A 16,271-nucleotide genomic window follows, 5' to 3' on the forward strand; every position below is an offset into this window, starting at 1 on the left:
CCTTCATGTTGTTGTTGGCTTTTTAAGCTTTTTGTAGAAAGATGACATGCTCATTCTAAACAGCATCTACTGAACTTGCTCTTTCATGTAGAAATATGCGATCAAAATTCAACAGAAATATTAAACTTTGTTATAATGAGGTGTTTGGATTTCTGAGCTCTGGTTTCTTTGCAAGCTGCAAGGCGAGGTTGAGGGTAAATTTAAGGGTAGTCTCTCTTTGAGGAAAGTGGAGCCGGTGTGTCGTCTGTCAGGGTGACAAGGTATGAAAGGATTATAAGAGAGGAAGGAGGGAGAGCTGCGGCGAGAGAGGATGAGGAGATTAAAGGAAGGAGGGGAGGAGATGAGGTCTAATCTACCATTTGACAGGACAGAGCGGAGAGCACAACAGGAGATGCAGTGTCGATGGAGGGAGAGGGGAAGAGTAACAGAACAGGTGAGATGAGAGGGAGAAAGAGTGATAGAAACAGAGAGAGGGGAGAGACGGATACTGTTCAAGGACAACTGAGTAAAGAAGAACAGAAAGTGCAGGATTGTGTTTCCTCTGAACTGTTTTTAGAGTTGTTACATCTGTTTCTGACCTTCAGTGTAGCACAAGTTAGCTCTTTATGTGATTATGATCGTTAAAGTATTATTCATTAACACTGACTCCAAGGGGAAAAAACGTATTTATCAAATTATTGTAAATGTTGAAGATAGATAACAAGCTTTCACCTATAAACTCCCAAATCACCATAAATGACAAACTCCCAGCATGCTGCAGGATGTTCTCAGACATTAGAGCAACGTTTGCTAGCTATAATATTATTATGACTGTTTATTAAAGGACATTATGCAGTTTGTATCTGTCAGGTTGCATCTTAATAAGAACAGTTTAACATTTGAAACATGAGAAATAGAAACATTCAAGAGGAAACCACTCAGTTCTTCACCGGACAAACTGCAGGAGAGCAGGTTAGCTGAGCTCATATTGATACTCATCAAAATATCAAAACGTTGTTTTAAACCTGTTTTTTTTTGTCTACATTGGAAGATGACAGAATAAATTACATTAAAGATTGTTAGACAAATTAAATTACCTTTTGGATAGAGCCAGGCGAGCATTACCTGTGTAAAGTCTGCATGCTAAGCTACGCTAACTTGTTATACACAGACCATAGAGTGGTTTCTTTCTGCTTATCCAACTCGAGTATTCCTAAAATGTTTGCCTTTTTTTTAAAAGGATTTTATTGTTTAATCTCTGCTGTTTTTGATAAATTGCTGCGATAAAAAAACTCAGTTAATTTGTCTCTATTTATTAAAGATTAGCAGAAACTGTCAAATTAAATTATCAAGAAATCAAGTAAACTAGGTCATGTGTTTTCATGTCATTCAGATCACAGAGTTGCATAGAACAAACACAGAGAACATGTGTACAAGATTTAAATAAAAAAAACATGTTATTGTGCAATTTACATGAATACATCCTGATGCAGAAAAGGAAGCTTAAACGATGCTCGATGTTTTTTCCTGAATTTGTGGGAACGTCAATAGCAACAACAAGAAACTGAAAGGACGATGGTTTGAATCTTAAACATCTGTAACACCTCGTTCTTTAACTTTGATAATGTCGGTTAATGAGCAAGAAAACACAAACATTTGATAATAAAAACGATGCTTTGCGTTCAGCTGTTAAACCAGAGAGCTTTAAAACTACCTGTTGAATCCTGATGTCTAAAAATAGTTACATTAAAAAATATTTATTGGATAAATGGACAACTTTATTGCAAAACAGAGTTACCTGTGATTGGCCAAAGAAAAGGACGACACACAGACACGTAGAGCTTTAAGTTCAGTTGTTTTGTTCCAAAGTGAGTTAGTGAGACTTTGTGTTGTCGCAGTGAAAGTGTTGTCTGGAAGGTGCCTTTAAACAAAACTTTGAAGGTGAGAATGCAGGAGGGAGGAGGAAGTGATGGCGATGCCAATCCACCAGAGATGCACTCCTCTTCCTCCCCCCTCGCCCTCTCTCTCTCTCTCTCTCTCTCTCTCTCTCTCTGGTTTTCTCTCTCTCTGTCCTCTGCATTGTGAATCAGCATCTTTTCACCATTTCCCTGTGTCTGCAGCTTGGCCACCAGCCGAGCATCAGACCATCAGAGAGAGAGAGAGAGATATAGAGGAGAGAGGGATGGAGAGGAGGATGTGTGACAAGGGGCATCAGAAGCCAGACATGACCGGGGCGTTCAGACAGCGGCAGTGATGACGAGAGCAGGGCGAGAAAAGGAAAAGAAAAGAAGGAGGAAAGACGGAGAGGAGTTGCAGGACGAAGAGGAGGTTAAATTTAGATTAAAAATGAGCAGAGAAGAAGAGACAGAGGCTGGGAGGACTGATCTGCACCATGAGACGATTAAGCAGTGACAGCAGGAAGCTATGATGGGTCTGGTATCGCTGTTGGCTCATGTGAAGATGATGTCACTGAGGCACCGCCCTCTCTCCCCTTGTGACATCAAGCAGAGCTCCAAGGCCGTGTCGGAGACGCCCGCCATAGCAACCGTATCCGAGGACGATGACGAAGACGAGGCAGAGCCACCGCCGGTGATCGCCCCCCGACCAGAACACACCAAATCAGTAAGGACACACATGTTCTTTCTATACTTACGAGGACCCAGTAACACCACATTTGAAGTTTTTGAAGGCCGTCCAAACTGTCCTCACTTAAACACTGAAGTGCGTCTTCACAGAGATAGAAACACACCTCATGTAAGCAAACAATACACACACACAATCCATCACCTGCTGAAGAGTGTTACACACATATCCATGAAGGTAATCACACTCCTGTCTGAGGATGTGTTTTAGTTTTTACACAACAGCAATACAATATATGTTTCAGGGGTGAAAGTTAGCTAAGACAGTTTGAACTCTTTCTGTTTACATTAGAACTTTTATATAGTAATTGATCTTAATAATGTTAAGCCTGTTGATGAAGAAGCAAGCTTGTTTGTTTTTTGTTTTTTTTATTGTCAGTGACAACACAAACTCCTTTGATTGGTGTCAATTTTATCTTAAAACACATGCTAAACTAAATAAACTTGAAATTGCCCAATAGGTTTAAATATTCAAAGATCCTTCACTTAAAGTAAGAGGCCTGGTGCAAACCAGGCAGAAACACCCAAAGACCATTTAATTTAATTGAATTTATTCAGATCTCCATTAGCCATGGCCTAAGCCACAGCTATTCTTCCTGGAGTCCACCAAAACAGTGTAGACTATAAGCTGCACATCATATTACATCAATAACCACAAAAACAACAAAACACAACATGAGTGACAATAACAAAAACATTACAACATTCAGACATTACACAACAGAGGACTTGGATAACGTTAATAATGCTAATATGCCCAGGTTATAGAGGTGAAATACAAACACATCAAGGGTTAGATCAGCATTGTCTAACAGACATCAGAGAGTTCATCAACGAGATGCTTTTTCAATGATATTTTAAATCGATATATACCACCAAACATCGCATGCCGTTGGTAACTATTCTCCTCGTACTGCCACATTTAAATTCACTGAGCTAAACAACATCTTTTTATGTTTATCTATCGTCACTGCTTTGAGATGTACTTCATCTGAGACACCTGAACTCAATAAACAGTAGAGTCGGCCGCCCTCGTTCAGCTGTAATGTATATATGACGAGATAATGCATCCAGGTTTTCACATCTGAAGCCTTACACACATTTAATCAGACCGACATTAAAGGAGTCAACAGATTGTGACTCACACACTCTGAGGTCTCCCAGGTTTCCACTAAACGATCCCAGATGAGTCTTTGCTGAAGTCCAGGTAAAAGTCGTTCCTTAGATTTCTCACACACATTAAAGTCTTTAAATGGACCTGCCTCACTTTAACTCTCCACAAGGACCTGTGTGTGTGTGTGTGTGTGTGTGTGTGTGTGTGTGTGTACATGTGTGTGTGTGCATGTGTGGCAGTCACAAGGGTAGCAGGATGGTTTTTAATTTAGCAACAGTTTTTCAAAGAAGCTCTCTGTTCTCTGCTGGGTCTGCTCCAGGGTGCTGTTAGGTGCACCTACAGTGAAGTACTCAGGTTTAACAAAAAGTCCAGCAGTGAATCCTGAATTCATTACAAAGTTCAGCTTTAGTTGAAACGGGCTAAACAGGTGGTTATCATTCTGGAACACATGACAACAAATAGAAAACAAAGAGAACAAAATGAAGTTACTCAGAAACAGCATGACTGTTTTGTAAAACTTATAAATCAGGTCTGTCTTGATATATTAACACATTTTCACAGTCAGGAGAGAGAAGCTAATTAATAACTTATAAAAATAGTTTGAAACATTTCAAGCACTATGATGTCACCAGTTTAAATGTTTCTTTTTCTTAACATATTCTTTCAGATATACACGCGTTCAGTGATCGAGCCCCTCCCTGCTCCTCCGACCAAAGATGCCGCGACCTCCCCGATCTCCCCTCCGACGGCGTCCGCTGCTGCTGCTGTTACCCCGGCCCCACCTGCAGAGGGAGCTCCCAGCAGCCCTCCCAGTGCAAGCCCCGCCCCTGGGCCTTCTGTGCCCCGCCCCCTGGATAAAACCAGGAAGAAGAAGATGTCAGACGAGGAGATCCTGGAGAAACTACGTAAGGCTCATTTTTACACCCAAACACACTTTTTTTTAAAGACTCCGGATTATCTTTAGAGTGACATAATCTAAACTTTTATCATACAATTCATATTCTATATTACACATTTAAATCGTATTGGTGACCTCTTCACCTGACATCAGTGTTCGACCACTTCTGGCTGAGTGGGAGCAAATACCTTCAGGCATGTCCAACACCTGGTAGAAAAACCTGAGACTAAAAAAGAGTTCAATAATGTTCAACACTCCCGTGTGGATGTGATGTTTAAACCTTTAGTGATGAAGTGTTTTAAATGATGCTCAAAATAGACTTTAACATAAGCAGATTATCCACCAAAGAAACATAAAAATAACTTTTCAGCTGCTGATACGAGGCAGACACACACACACAAACACACAAACACACACACACACACAAACACACACACACACACAAACACACACACACACACACACACACACACACACACAGTGACATACACTGTGTTTATTGGTTATTGTTTTTGGACATTAGAAAGTTTAACATTCATTTCCACAGATTTATCCTCACCCTGAACACTCTGCGTTGTTTTCTTTGACTCTTCAGCCGTCTCCAATTCTCATTTTTTTCCTGAAATGTGTCCTTGAAGAAAGGAACAGCTGGGTTGAATCCACTCATTTGGTTTTACATGAAATCACTGGACAGAAGATGACTTTTAAATATTGTCCAGTGAGTTTGACATCAGGTGTTAGATAGCACTCAGCCCCTTTTAACTTCAGAAAACCATTCAGTGAGAAGCCATGACACTCCTGTAGTGAAACTGCAGATATTTAATGTTACCACATAAATACAGAGTGTTTCTGTACAGATACTTCTAAAAGTGAATTGATTGAAGTAACATATTTATAAAGTCTGTGGATATAAATCTCTGAACACAAACATGTCTGCACCTGATTTAAAGTCATACTGTCCTCTGTGATTGCACGTCTGTCCTCTGGTGAATTTATTGGGTGGTTATTAGAATAAGAGAAGTTAAAGTTCACACTTTATTCACATTTTGTATCAGAGAAGTGCTTCACAACGACTGTCCTTTATCCTCCTAAACCCAACACCTCCTTAGATCTTAAGGTTTACTGTCTGAGTGTTTGTGACCGTTATTATTTCCTCTAAAGCAGAAAACATTCTGCACAGGTACGCAGTCTGATGCCGTTTTTATCTGCTGTAGTTCATTGAGGACATTTAGTCTCCAAATGCTAATTTTAGTCTCATTTACTCTCCTGTGTTTCATCACCTTCTCTTTTTATGCACACTCACAGTTTCTCTCACGCAGCAGGATGTGGATTTATTTTAGTCTCAGTCAGGCTGATGTGTTTTTAGTCTTTTTAAGAAACGTTCAGTATTTTATTACATTTCGTCCTCTTTACTTATCAGGGCTTGATATCATTAAAAACAGAAACTTTAACACAACACTTAATGTGAAACAGATACCAGTGGAGTTCTTAATTTTCTATTTTTATGAACAAAGGCAACACTACTCCTTTCATCCAAATTATATTAACATGAACACTTTTAGAATAATTAAGAATATAGAATATAAACGTTTCAAACTATTAAAACCATTAACTCTTATACGACTCATCAACACCACAGACAGAATATAAAACATTACAAACAATATAAATAATATTTTTCTCAGTTTTGGTGAAGTAGGGATTCATTGCAGATATGATTTGACATGAAGAGTTTTTCTTTACCACTAGGTAGTAAAACTAAGGACTACTGATAACCAACTCTTTAAGATGAACAATGTTTAATGCAACATTTTAGAATAGAATAGAAAATAGTTTATTGTCTACTTCTGCATGCAAAGTGTGTTCAAATACGCTTTTTAAAACACATTTAGACAAGGCGTCACATTTTAAAACGGTTGAACACACTTCAGCTTTAAAACAGACACAAACGAGCCACACTGAAGCGAGGCACCAGCTTCTTACAGTAGATGTTGGAGAGGTGGTAAATAATATAAAGTGTTTTGTGTAGTATGAGGTCGCAGGCTGACATTAACGTGTCCTAACTGATTAAGATATTTAATTATTTCTGATCTGTCAGAGTTAAATATAAGTTAAATAAGTCATATTTTAATGAAAACATCTCACTGTGAGGCTTAAAGAAAATCATGTTTCCTGTTCTTACACAGAAGTCTGAAGTGTGGGCTGTTGGTACAGCAGACGTCGTTACATAACTTTATCACTTACTAACAAAAGAAGAAGCTCCCTGCAGAGTCTCAGAGTCCAAAGAATCGTGTTTGAAAAACCTCCGTTTATTAGAGTGTTTGTGTCGCTGCCTGTTGTCACTTTCTCAACACGCTTGGAACAAACTGACACAACTAGAAGATGTTACAGTGAGATACGTTTGTTAGAAATGAACAGATTTGAAAGAATTTAAATTGTCAGATCAGAGATTTGCTGTCTCAGTAAACCCACAGACTTTATTTTAAAGCTCTGCTCTGTCAGTTTACACGATCTCAATGTAAATATTCAAAGTCTCTCTGAGGCTTTGTGTTTGAACGTCTCTAATCTTACCTTGATTAGATGTCTCAAGTTTACCCAGGATTTACTCCATTTTTAAACTGAATAATATATATATATATTGTACATGTACTATAGGCTATGATCAAAAGCATTACATTTTTCAACCTTTTAAAGAATAATTTCTTCCTTGTGAGAACAACCATTCTAAAATCTGATCATCTCCATGATTTTTAACCTTCTCTAAAGGCAGATTAAACCAAGCTGTTCATTTCAAAATTACATACTTTTTTCCAAGCAGAAAAATCCCTAAACTGTTCTCAATAATTGGATAAAGCTTAAAGTGCCTTAAACCTGCATTCTTTCTAATGGCCAGCAGGGGGCTACTCCACTGGTTGCACTACATGTAATTGATGTAAAAGATTGTATCAAAGTCTATGCGTCATTTAATCTACGCCTTATTACTGTAAACTTTTTCCTCATATTTGTATGGTCTTAACACTTGGTTCAAGCTTTTAGCACAGCATGAACTGAGTTATTTGTTTATTTTTAGTTCAATTTAGATAACAAGAGAATAAATCAGGATCTGTTTGAGGGCAGGAACTCCTGGATGGAAATTTGCCTCTTATCCTTGTTCTAAAAAAAACAAAAACAAGATGGCAATCAGCAGCTACAGAATTGTTGTCCCCTGACTAACACAACATGTCAGGGTGGCTCTGTAACTTTCTGTATGTGAAACAGATCCATGACAATCTTACTGTTCTTCATTTCCAAATGTTTTATTTAACTCTTTAGAGAGAAAGCAAGTCCATAGGTACACACAAGATTTGTTTTGTGACCTGTTTTGAGGTCTCACCCTCCCAGCTTGATGCACTCTGATTAAAACTACAATTTATTTTTAAACTATTCCTAAATCTTGCAGAAAGTCATCTTTATTTCCATATTTATATTATGTTAAGTCTACAAAGTTTGAGTGATAATAATTAAAAAATGTGTTTGTATAGCACCTTTCAGGGGCTTTACAAAGAAGACAAAGAATCACAAGCATGCCCCCTCTCTTTTAACAATTAAAAAACATTTTAAAGTTCAGTCCCGTACTGATATGTGTCACTGTGTGTTAACCCCTGAATAAAAGCCTGTATATTTTTTAAATCATGCCCCACGCCTGTCCAGATGTGCTCAGATCTCCCTCTGCTGGTAAGACCAGGATACTGCCTGTCTGTCCGTCTGTCTCTCTGATTGACAGACCTGATATCCACTGTCCCCGCCCCCCACTGTCCAATCCTCACGTCTGATTGGTCGTCTTCTCTCTTTCCATCGTTATGTCTCCTGCGGTTACAGAGTGACTCCAGGTTTTGTCCTCTGATTATGAGCTGCAGACAGAGCAACTTTCTCTCTTCCTTCCTTTCTGTCATTCTTTCTGTTTCTTCCTTCGATTTGTTTTTGTGCAGTTCAAACATCTGTTGTCTCTCAGTTTTGCGTTTTCTTATTTTGTATCTTCTGAATTGTATGTTTTTAAGCTTCTCCATGGATTTCTTTACATCTCCATTTAGTTTTTGAACTGTTCAGTTTTTGTCCCATCTCTCCTTCCTTACATTTCTCTTTTCTTCTTCTCTGTTTCCTCTCTGCTCTTTCTCTCAGTCCGCATGCTGCATTGACCTGAGTGTGATCAACATAGTAGAATCTGAATGGATAGAAAGTAAACGGTTTTATCCATTCAAATTCAGTTCTACTGTAAAAAATGAACAAATCCAAATGGTATATCTTTATATATATACTTTATTTTTAAATATGCAGTGGATTAAAAAGCCTGTTTCTCCCCCTCTTGCAGATTTTTTTTGTACAATCGATAATGAAGTTTTTCTTCTTTCTTTCTCTCTCTCTTTAACTCAGGGACGATTGTAAGTGTTGGAGACCCCAAGAAGAAATACACACGCTTTGAGAAGATCGGACAGGGGTAGGTTAGACTTTTACTGTGGCTGAGTTGACATGTCACACGTTCAGGATTACTCAAAGAAACATTTTAAGGTGTTTCTAAAGATTAAAGAAGTCAGATTGAATGGCCTCATATCGACCTTATAATTGTTGGGTTATGACTCAGGAGGATGAAAAGCCCTCTGATTGTTTGAATGCTGTTGTGAAGAGTGTGAAACCTGCAGATGTTTTTTCTTAATTTAAGAAGTAGAAAAAGTTTTATCCGACAGAGACTTGCTCATATTCTACATAAAGGTTAACAGAAATCCCTGCTGTTTGTTTTCAGGGCGTCTGGGACCGTGTACACCGCTATCGACATCGCGACAGGACAGGAGGTAAGTTTCCTTCATGATCATGTCTGTGTGTGTGTTCGACTGTTCTCCGTCCTCCTTCATCTTACAGCTGTGGACGGCCTCACTGGTTCAGAGGGAATATCAACAACGCTACAAAGACATTTTAAACACCGAGGTTATTCAAGAAAACGAGTCCACAGAAATGTTAGCGGCTCTGTGCAGCATTTTCACACTAAGATGCTTTAAATCAATCTAACATGCAGCTGTTTTTTTTTCAATGTTAAATTGATTTTGATTTGATTATTTAATTGAGCATGTGAGGAATGACAGTAGACGAGCAGGTGGTGATAAAATATGAACATTTGACCTGTTGGTGGCGATAGATAAAAAGTAAGAGTATCAAATCTGTTCCATCAGAGACTTGAATATTTGTACCAAACTTCCTGCCTTCGATCGAATAAATATTGGTATATAAATAACTTAAAAGTACCCATAAGAACTCATGTATGCAGCAGAGGCAAAGTCAGAAGATAACTGAAGTAATTAAAGGTTCAGGGTAACCTTGAATCTGTCCATCCCTTCTTTTTAACCAGGCGCAGTGAGAACAGAAAAATAAATATTCAAGAATTTACCAACTCAGGATGTCATGATATCGTTTGTTTTTACTGTTTATATAACGAGGGATTCATTGGACAGCGTAACCGTATTAAAGCTTCTAAACTCTGATATCTTAAGGACCGGTGAACTTCAGCACAACAAGAGTTAAGACGAGGAAACATGAAGTTCCTCCCCTGTATGAGACAGACTAAAGGCTTTAATTTATAACTAATGAGAGAATTAGAGTTCAAACAGAATGCATTTCTGTGGTTAAGATGCTGGATGTTTGAGTATCAAAATAAAGTTTAAAGGAGATGAAAGTTCATTCAGGGTGAAGAGAAGAGAAGAAGAAAAAGACTTAAAGAGAGAGAAGAAGTGTGAACGCGATGGCAGTAACTGGATTTTAGTCTGGCTTCAACAGCTGTGACTTCCAGCTTCTTTTTAAAGGAGCTCAGTTTTTCCTTCAGACTAATCCTCCTCAGTTTCACTTTGTGAGGATTAGTCTGTGTTCACTTTTTAATGTCTGTCAGGCCTCCCTGCATTTTTCCTGCTTTTGGATTTCCCCCTCTTGTCAGCGTCTATTCAGTCACCTGGCTTCACTTTCTCACCATTTTCATTTTTGTCCTCTTGTCTTCTTTTATTTCTTGCCTAATTATCTTTAAATTAAACTGCCTACCTTTCTTAAGTCTTCTTTATTTTGTAAACCATCTGATAGCTTTTCTCCAACCTCCTCTGCTTTGTCAGGTCGCCATCAAACAGATGAACCTGCAGCAGCAGCCAAAGAAGGAACTGATCATCAACGAGATTCTGGTGATGAGGGAAAATAAGAACCCAAACATAGTCAACTACCTGGACAGGTTAGACACACACACACACAGACACCGTCAAACCCTCACACACCTACACATACACAATCATCCAAAAATCACTAACTGTTTGTCAGACCCCAGAGAGAGAAAATGACCGGGAGCAAAAGTGCCAGTTTGGATGTGTTGTAGATGTATAGCCTCTTTGTCTCTCACAGTCCGCTCTGCACTATCTGATGTGTAAAAATAATGAAAAAGTGCCTCAAACTATTTTTTTTATCACATAAGAATGACGCTTCATGCAGCATGAGAAGCAGTAGCATGAATAGTTGGAAGATAGGGTCTTTAAAGGTATACATAAGAAATAATTACACAATATTAAAATCATATAAAATAGGGATGCAGGTGTATCCGCTGAACATCAGCAGCAGCTTATATCGGTTTATCTGTAAATAATGTGGCATGCACTGATGTCAGTAGCCGAGCTGTATCTGTTGTATTGCATTCATTTTGAGCTTGCAAACTCAAACTGCTGATCCAGAGAAGAGGTTTTTTATTAGGCAGGAGAAGTCCCCTGTTTGACAAACTCTCATTTATTTTCATGGAGAAATGAAGAAGAAAATATCCGCAGTGTGGGAGTCTTACAAAATCTCCGGGAAAGATCAGAGCAGTGCAGTTTGTTAGACATGTTCCAGTGATATTTCTGTAGGAGGGATTACTGACAAGAACTAAAATACATTAAAACTCAGTTCATTTGTAAAACAAATGTGAAGAATTACAAAGAAGTTATGATGAAAAATCAACAGCAATGAAAAATTAAAACGGCAAGCAAAGTTAATCTTCTTTAAGTTGATTTTCTTTATCTTGTCGATCCCTCATGAACACATTCATTAAGGTCCTTGGAGGTTGTGTCTCATTGAATTTTCTAAAATATCCTAAAATAGGTTAATTTGTTGTGGGAAGTCAGAACCGCTCTGCGCCTCTGCATCTGCTTGTTCAACTGTAACAGCCAAAGTCTGTGGGTCTGATGATGGTCCAATAAGAAGCGAGACGTCATGCTACATGAATGATCCGACTCAATGTGCGGAAAAGGGGAAACTAAATATATAATATATAGGAATAAAGAGGTAAGACACATTCCTGTCAGGAAGCTCCTGTAAACCAAATGAACAGATGATATATTCTGTAACCAAGCTGCCAACTTCACTGGAGGCTGCAGCTTTAAAAATTGGAGGATTAAATTTAGTTTTGGCCGATTCACACTCGGGCTGGGATCCGTCTGTTTATGTTGCTGATCCCACAAATGAAAATATTTAAAGCAGCGAACGCTTGAAACAAGAAAACAAACAGTCTGCTGCAGCGTGAGCCAAACTTTCCCTGGAAACCTGGAAAACTCCCTCAGTAATGTTCCAGGAGCAGTAAAAAAAAAACCCTGTAAACATTTCTGAGGAGACTGAGGCCATGATGAAAGGCTGTCCGGTTCACCTATCGCCATGCCAACCGGCGGGACATGTGGGTGGGGGTGTCTGGTTGCCTTGGATACCTGATTGTCTCGAGAGACATGTAGGGGCGCAAAAGTGACTGAAGATAATGCTGTCAGCGCCACGGCAACCACATTTTCACTGTCAGTGATGTAGTGTGTGTTTGTGTTTTTCAGGAGTGGAAGATTTATCGGCCTTCTGTCTCCTTCATTTATTTTGTAATCCTTTAAAGAGCCGTGTCAATAACATGCAGAAGACTTGTTGTAATAATACTCCTTTATTTATTTAATTCCACTCTATAGTTCAGCGTTAAATGAGAGTTAAATATTGTTTTTTACACAATGGTTCATAAAAAAATGAGACGTGAATGTCTGCCAGTAAACAGCGTCTCTATGAGGTTTTTTGTTTTTCATTAATCAGGCTAAAAGTGCTTCTTCACATCAAATCAAAAGCAATATCGCGGAACAAACTGAATAAAACTAAGAACAATCAACTTCAGGAAAAAGAAAAAGCAGGACCTTTGTCTTACCACTTGATAAAATAGATTGTATTGAGTCGTGTAGTAACTTTCTACAGAGCACCAGTTAAAAAATGACTTCTTGTTTTATTGTTTTATTGTAGTGAGACGTTGTGGCTCTGAAGCTAATCTCCTCACCTCTGTGGTCTGATAAAATGTCCGACATTCAAACTTGCATGCATTTGGTTGTTTGCCATCATAGTTACCTTGTGGGTGACGAGCTGTGGGTGGTGATGGAGTACCTGGCCGGAGGCTCGTTGACTGATGTCGTCACGGAAACCTGCATGGATGAAGCCCAGATAGCTGCTGTGTGCAGAGAGGTAAGAGGCATGAGGGGACAAAAAAAAACAACAGCTTTGATATCTGGTTGAATAGAACATAACATCTTCCTCTGTCTCGGTCTCTCCAGTGTCTCCAAGCGTTGGAGTTCCTCCACTCGAACCAGGTCATCCATCGAGACATCAAGAGTGACAACATCCTGCTGGGCATGGACGGCTCCGTCAAACTCAGTCAGTCCAACACAGCTCACATCACTTCATTTCACTCAAATGTCAAATAATCCTTCAGCGTATTTAATACTTCTTAACTATTAATTGTGGTATGTAGTCATATCTACAGTACAGTGCTGAGGATTTGATGTAGGTTCTTAAGTTGACCAGCAGGGGGAGCTCTGGTTGTGTGTGTTTAAGTTCAGTAGTGAGAGGAAACGTTTACATGAGCTGTGTGTTTATTAAGCATTCAATCAATCTCTATTTGTGTAGCACCAATTCATAAAACATGTTTTCTCAAGCAGAGGATATTTTACCAACCCTAACTTGACTCCACCATGAGCAAAGCACTTGAGAACATGAAGTAACAGTGTTTGACATAATTTTACAGATTGATGGTAGGTGAAGATGAAGGTGTTACTCTGAACTCATTTTGTCCTCTCCCCCCCCCCCCCAGCTGACTTCGGGTTCTGCGCCCAGATCACACCTGAGCAGAGTAAACGCAGCACCATGGTCGGGACGCCGTACTGGATGGCTCCGGAGGTCGTGACCCGCAAAGCGTACGGACCTAAAGTGGACATCTGGTCTCTGGGCATCATGGCCATCGAGATGGTGGAGGGGGAGCCGCCGTACCTGAATGAAAACCCACTCAGGGTCAGAACATGTTTACTGAAGTCTGAGTGAGGGGGGTCTATGACACTGTTACCCTCCCACCCTCATCACACACACACATTTTTAGACCCTGCACCAAATCAGTGGGACTATAGAATATGCAGTTAGAAAATACAACAGTACACTATATAAGGAGTCAAGCCGCCTCAATGTCATTCTTAATATCACCACCAGATGGCACTAAAATGGAAGACGTTAAACATCCACTTCTGTGTTTTTAGCGTGTGCTTTTACCGACAAGTTTTTCATGGAGTTGTAAACTTCTTATTCATTTTATGTTGCCTAGGCGCTGTATCTCATAGCAACCAACGGGACGCCAGAGCTGCAGAACCCGGAGAAACTGTCGACGACATTCAGAGACTTCCTGAACCGATGTCTGGAGATGGACGTGGAGAAGAGAGGGTCAGCTAAAGAGCTCCTGCAGGTACAGTGGCTGTGTGTGTGTGTGTGTGTGTGTGTGTGTGTGTGTGTGTGTGTGTGTGTGTGTGTGTGTGTGTGTGTGTGTGTGTGTGTGTGTGTGTGTGTGTGTGTGTGTGTGTGTGTGTGTGTGTGTGTGTGTGTGTGTGTGTAACTGTGTGTATATATGTATTGTACATGTTAGATTTCATCCAACCCATTCATTTATATGGCACACAACAAAGTTTACCAAAGGGCTACACCGTGAGTTAACGGGTTAGTTACATGAACATGGAGAATAAATAAATAAATAAAACCATAAAAGCCTAAAAAAAAAACCAGTCAAATTATTTAAAAGCGCATAAGAAGAGTGTAAATGCATAAAAACAATCAGAAATCATTCTGACAGCTTCAGACCGATAGAGATGCAAGAAGAGGCTGAACATTTTTTTTTGCTCTCAGTCTGACTCGGGTGGTTTTCCGGGTGGTTTAAATGAATAAAAACTGCACCCAGTCATCGTGTTTCTATTAGTTTCAGCTTTCTGCTCACAGAAGGCAGATGTATTTGGGTGCAGCTGGGACTTGTAGGTGGGGGTCCAATGGGTGGGGGTTTAAAAGAGTACCTACGTTAGTTGGGTAACTGTTCGATGACTCAGAGACTCTGAGGTGAGCCGGGGGAGTTTTAATCTTTCAGAAGGAGGCCTGTTAGAGATGTTAATGTCTCCTCTGTGAGTGTTTCTGTGTCGTTAGAGAATCCTTGTTGCATTACTCTTCAGTAATTGTTGAGGTCTGAAACGTGTGTGTGTGTGTGTCTGCAGAGGGGTCTTATCTGTGTGCAGGAAAGTTTTTCATATGTGATGTGTTGCAGAAACCTGTGACTAAAAGTCGTGCCGCTGTATTGCGCTAAATTTTTGCATCAGAGGTGTCACTCTGAATGATTTTCAGTGTCTGTTTTCTCTGTTTTTGTGCAACAAACTGACATATTTCTGTCTTTTCTCCTCCCTTGAATCCTTCCTCTTCCCACCCTTGTCCCCTTTCCTACTCTTCCTGTACTTTTCTCTTCCTCCTCTCCCCTCTCATCCTCTCTTCTCTCTCTCAGCATCAGTTTCTGAAGATGGCAAAGCCTCTCTCCAGTCTGACCCCTCTCATTGTGGCTGCCAAGGAGGCTGCCAAGAACAACCGTTAGCTAGATTTGCACTCATTATTTTGTCTGTCAGTCCCTCTCTCTCCCTCTCCCTCTCCCTGTCTCTGTCAGTCTCTCTCCCTCTCTCTCTCTCTCTCTCTCTCTCTCCCTCTCTCTCTCTCTCTGTCTCTCTCTTTGATCCCTCAAACCTCTCCCTGCTCTTTCTTTTTTTAAGTAGATGGGAGAGTGGGATGGCTGCTGGCTGGGTTAAAAAAAAAAAAAACTTACACAACCCTACAGTCTCTTCCTTCTTCTTCTTTTGTTTGTAACTTTCTCTCCTCCTGTAACCTTTGACCTTTGACCCTGAGCTCTGCCATACACCGCTCTTCCGAAAAAAAACCCTCGCTGGGAGGAAAAAAAGAACGGCTCTTCCTGTAACATCTGTTGTCATCACTCCGCTGGACTCGGACAGAAAGCCGGGGGCTTACTGAATGACATCATCAGTCGATCTGTGATCAGGTGATGTCATAAACGCTGACATATAAACGCCACAGCCGGTACGAACAATCCACTACGAGAGACAGAAAGTTCTTCCTCAGAGCCCCAAGACTCATGGGAGTTTTTTTTTAATCAGTTTGTTTGTCTTTTTCTATCTTGTCTGTTAAAGCCCCGACCACAACAGCCAACCAGCATCCTCTGCTGTAGACTGTGTGTGTGTGTGTGTGTGTGTGTGTGTGTGTGTGTGTGTGTGTGTGTGTGTGTGTGTGTGTGTGT

The 16,271-nt window shown here is 39.9% G+C and overlaps 1 protein-coding gene across 4 annotated transcripts in view; it reads left to right on the forward strand.

Annotated features, from left to right (window-relative positions):
• The window catches only part of pak1 (p21 protein (Cdc42/Rac)-activated kinase 1), a 60,984-nt gene extending 45,037 nt beyond the window's left edge, over positions 1-15,947 (forward strand). For 3 of the 4 annotated variants that reach the window (XM_061047195.1, XM_061047193.1, XM_061047194.1), the window contains 10 exons: positions 2,485-2,601; positions 4,403-4,640; positions 9,044-9,107; positions 9,411-9,459; positions 10,759-10,871; positions 13,021-13,138; positions 13,228-13,327; positions 13,764-13,960; positions 14,265-14,402; positions 15,474-15,947. In XM_061047195.1, the coding sequence (XP_060903178.1) occupies positions 2,485-2,601; positions 4,403-4,640; positions 9,044-9,107; positions 9,411-9,459; positions 10,759-10,871; positions 13,021-13,138; positions 13,228-13,327; positions 13,764-13,960; positions 14,265-14,402; positions 15,474-15,560 (1,221 nt within the window). In that variant the 3' untranslated portion in view covers positions 15,561-15,947. The remainder of the gene's footprint in view (positions 1-2,484; positions 2,602-4,402; positions 4,641-9,043; positions 9,108-9,410; positions 9,460-10,758; positions 10,872-13,020; positions 13,139-13,227; positions 13,328-13,763; positions 13,961-14,264; positions 14,403-15,473) is intronic. The other variant, XM_061047196.1, reaches the window with a different exon arrangement.
• Positions 15,948-16,271: the final 324 nt, after the last annotated feature.

Source organism: Labrus mixtus, chromosome 9, assembly GCF_963584025.1.
Source record: "Labrus mixtus chromosome 9, fLabMix1.1, whole genome shotgun sequence".
NCBI lineage: Eukaryota > Metazoa > Chordata > Actinopteri > Labriformes > Labridae > Labrus > Labrus mixtus.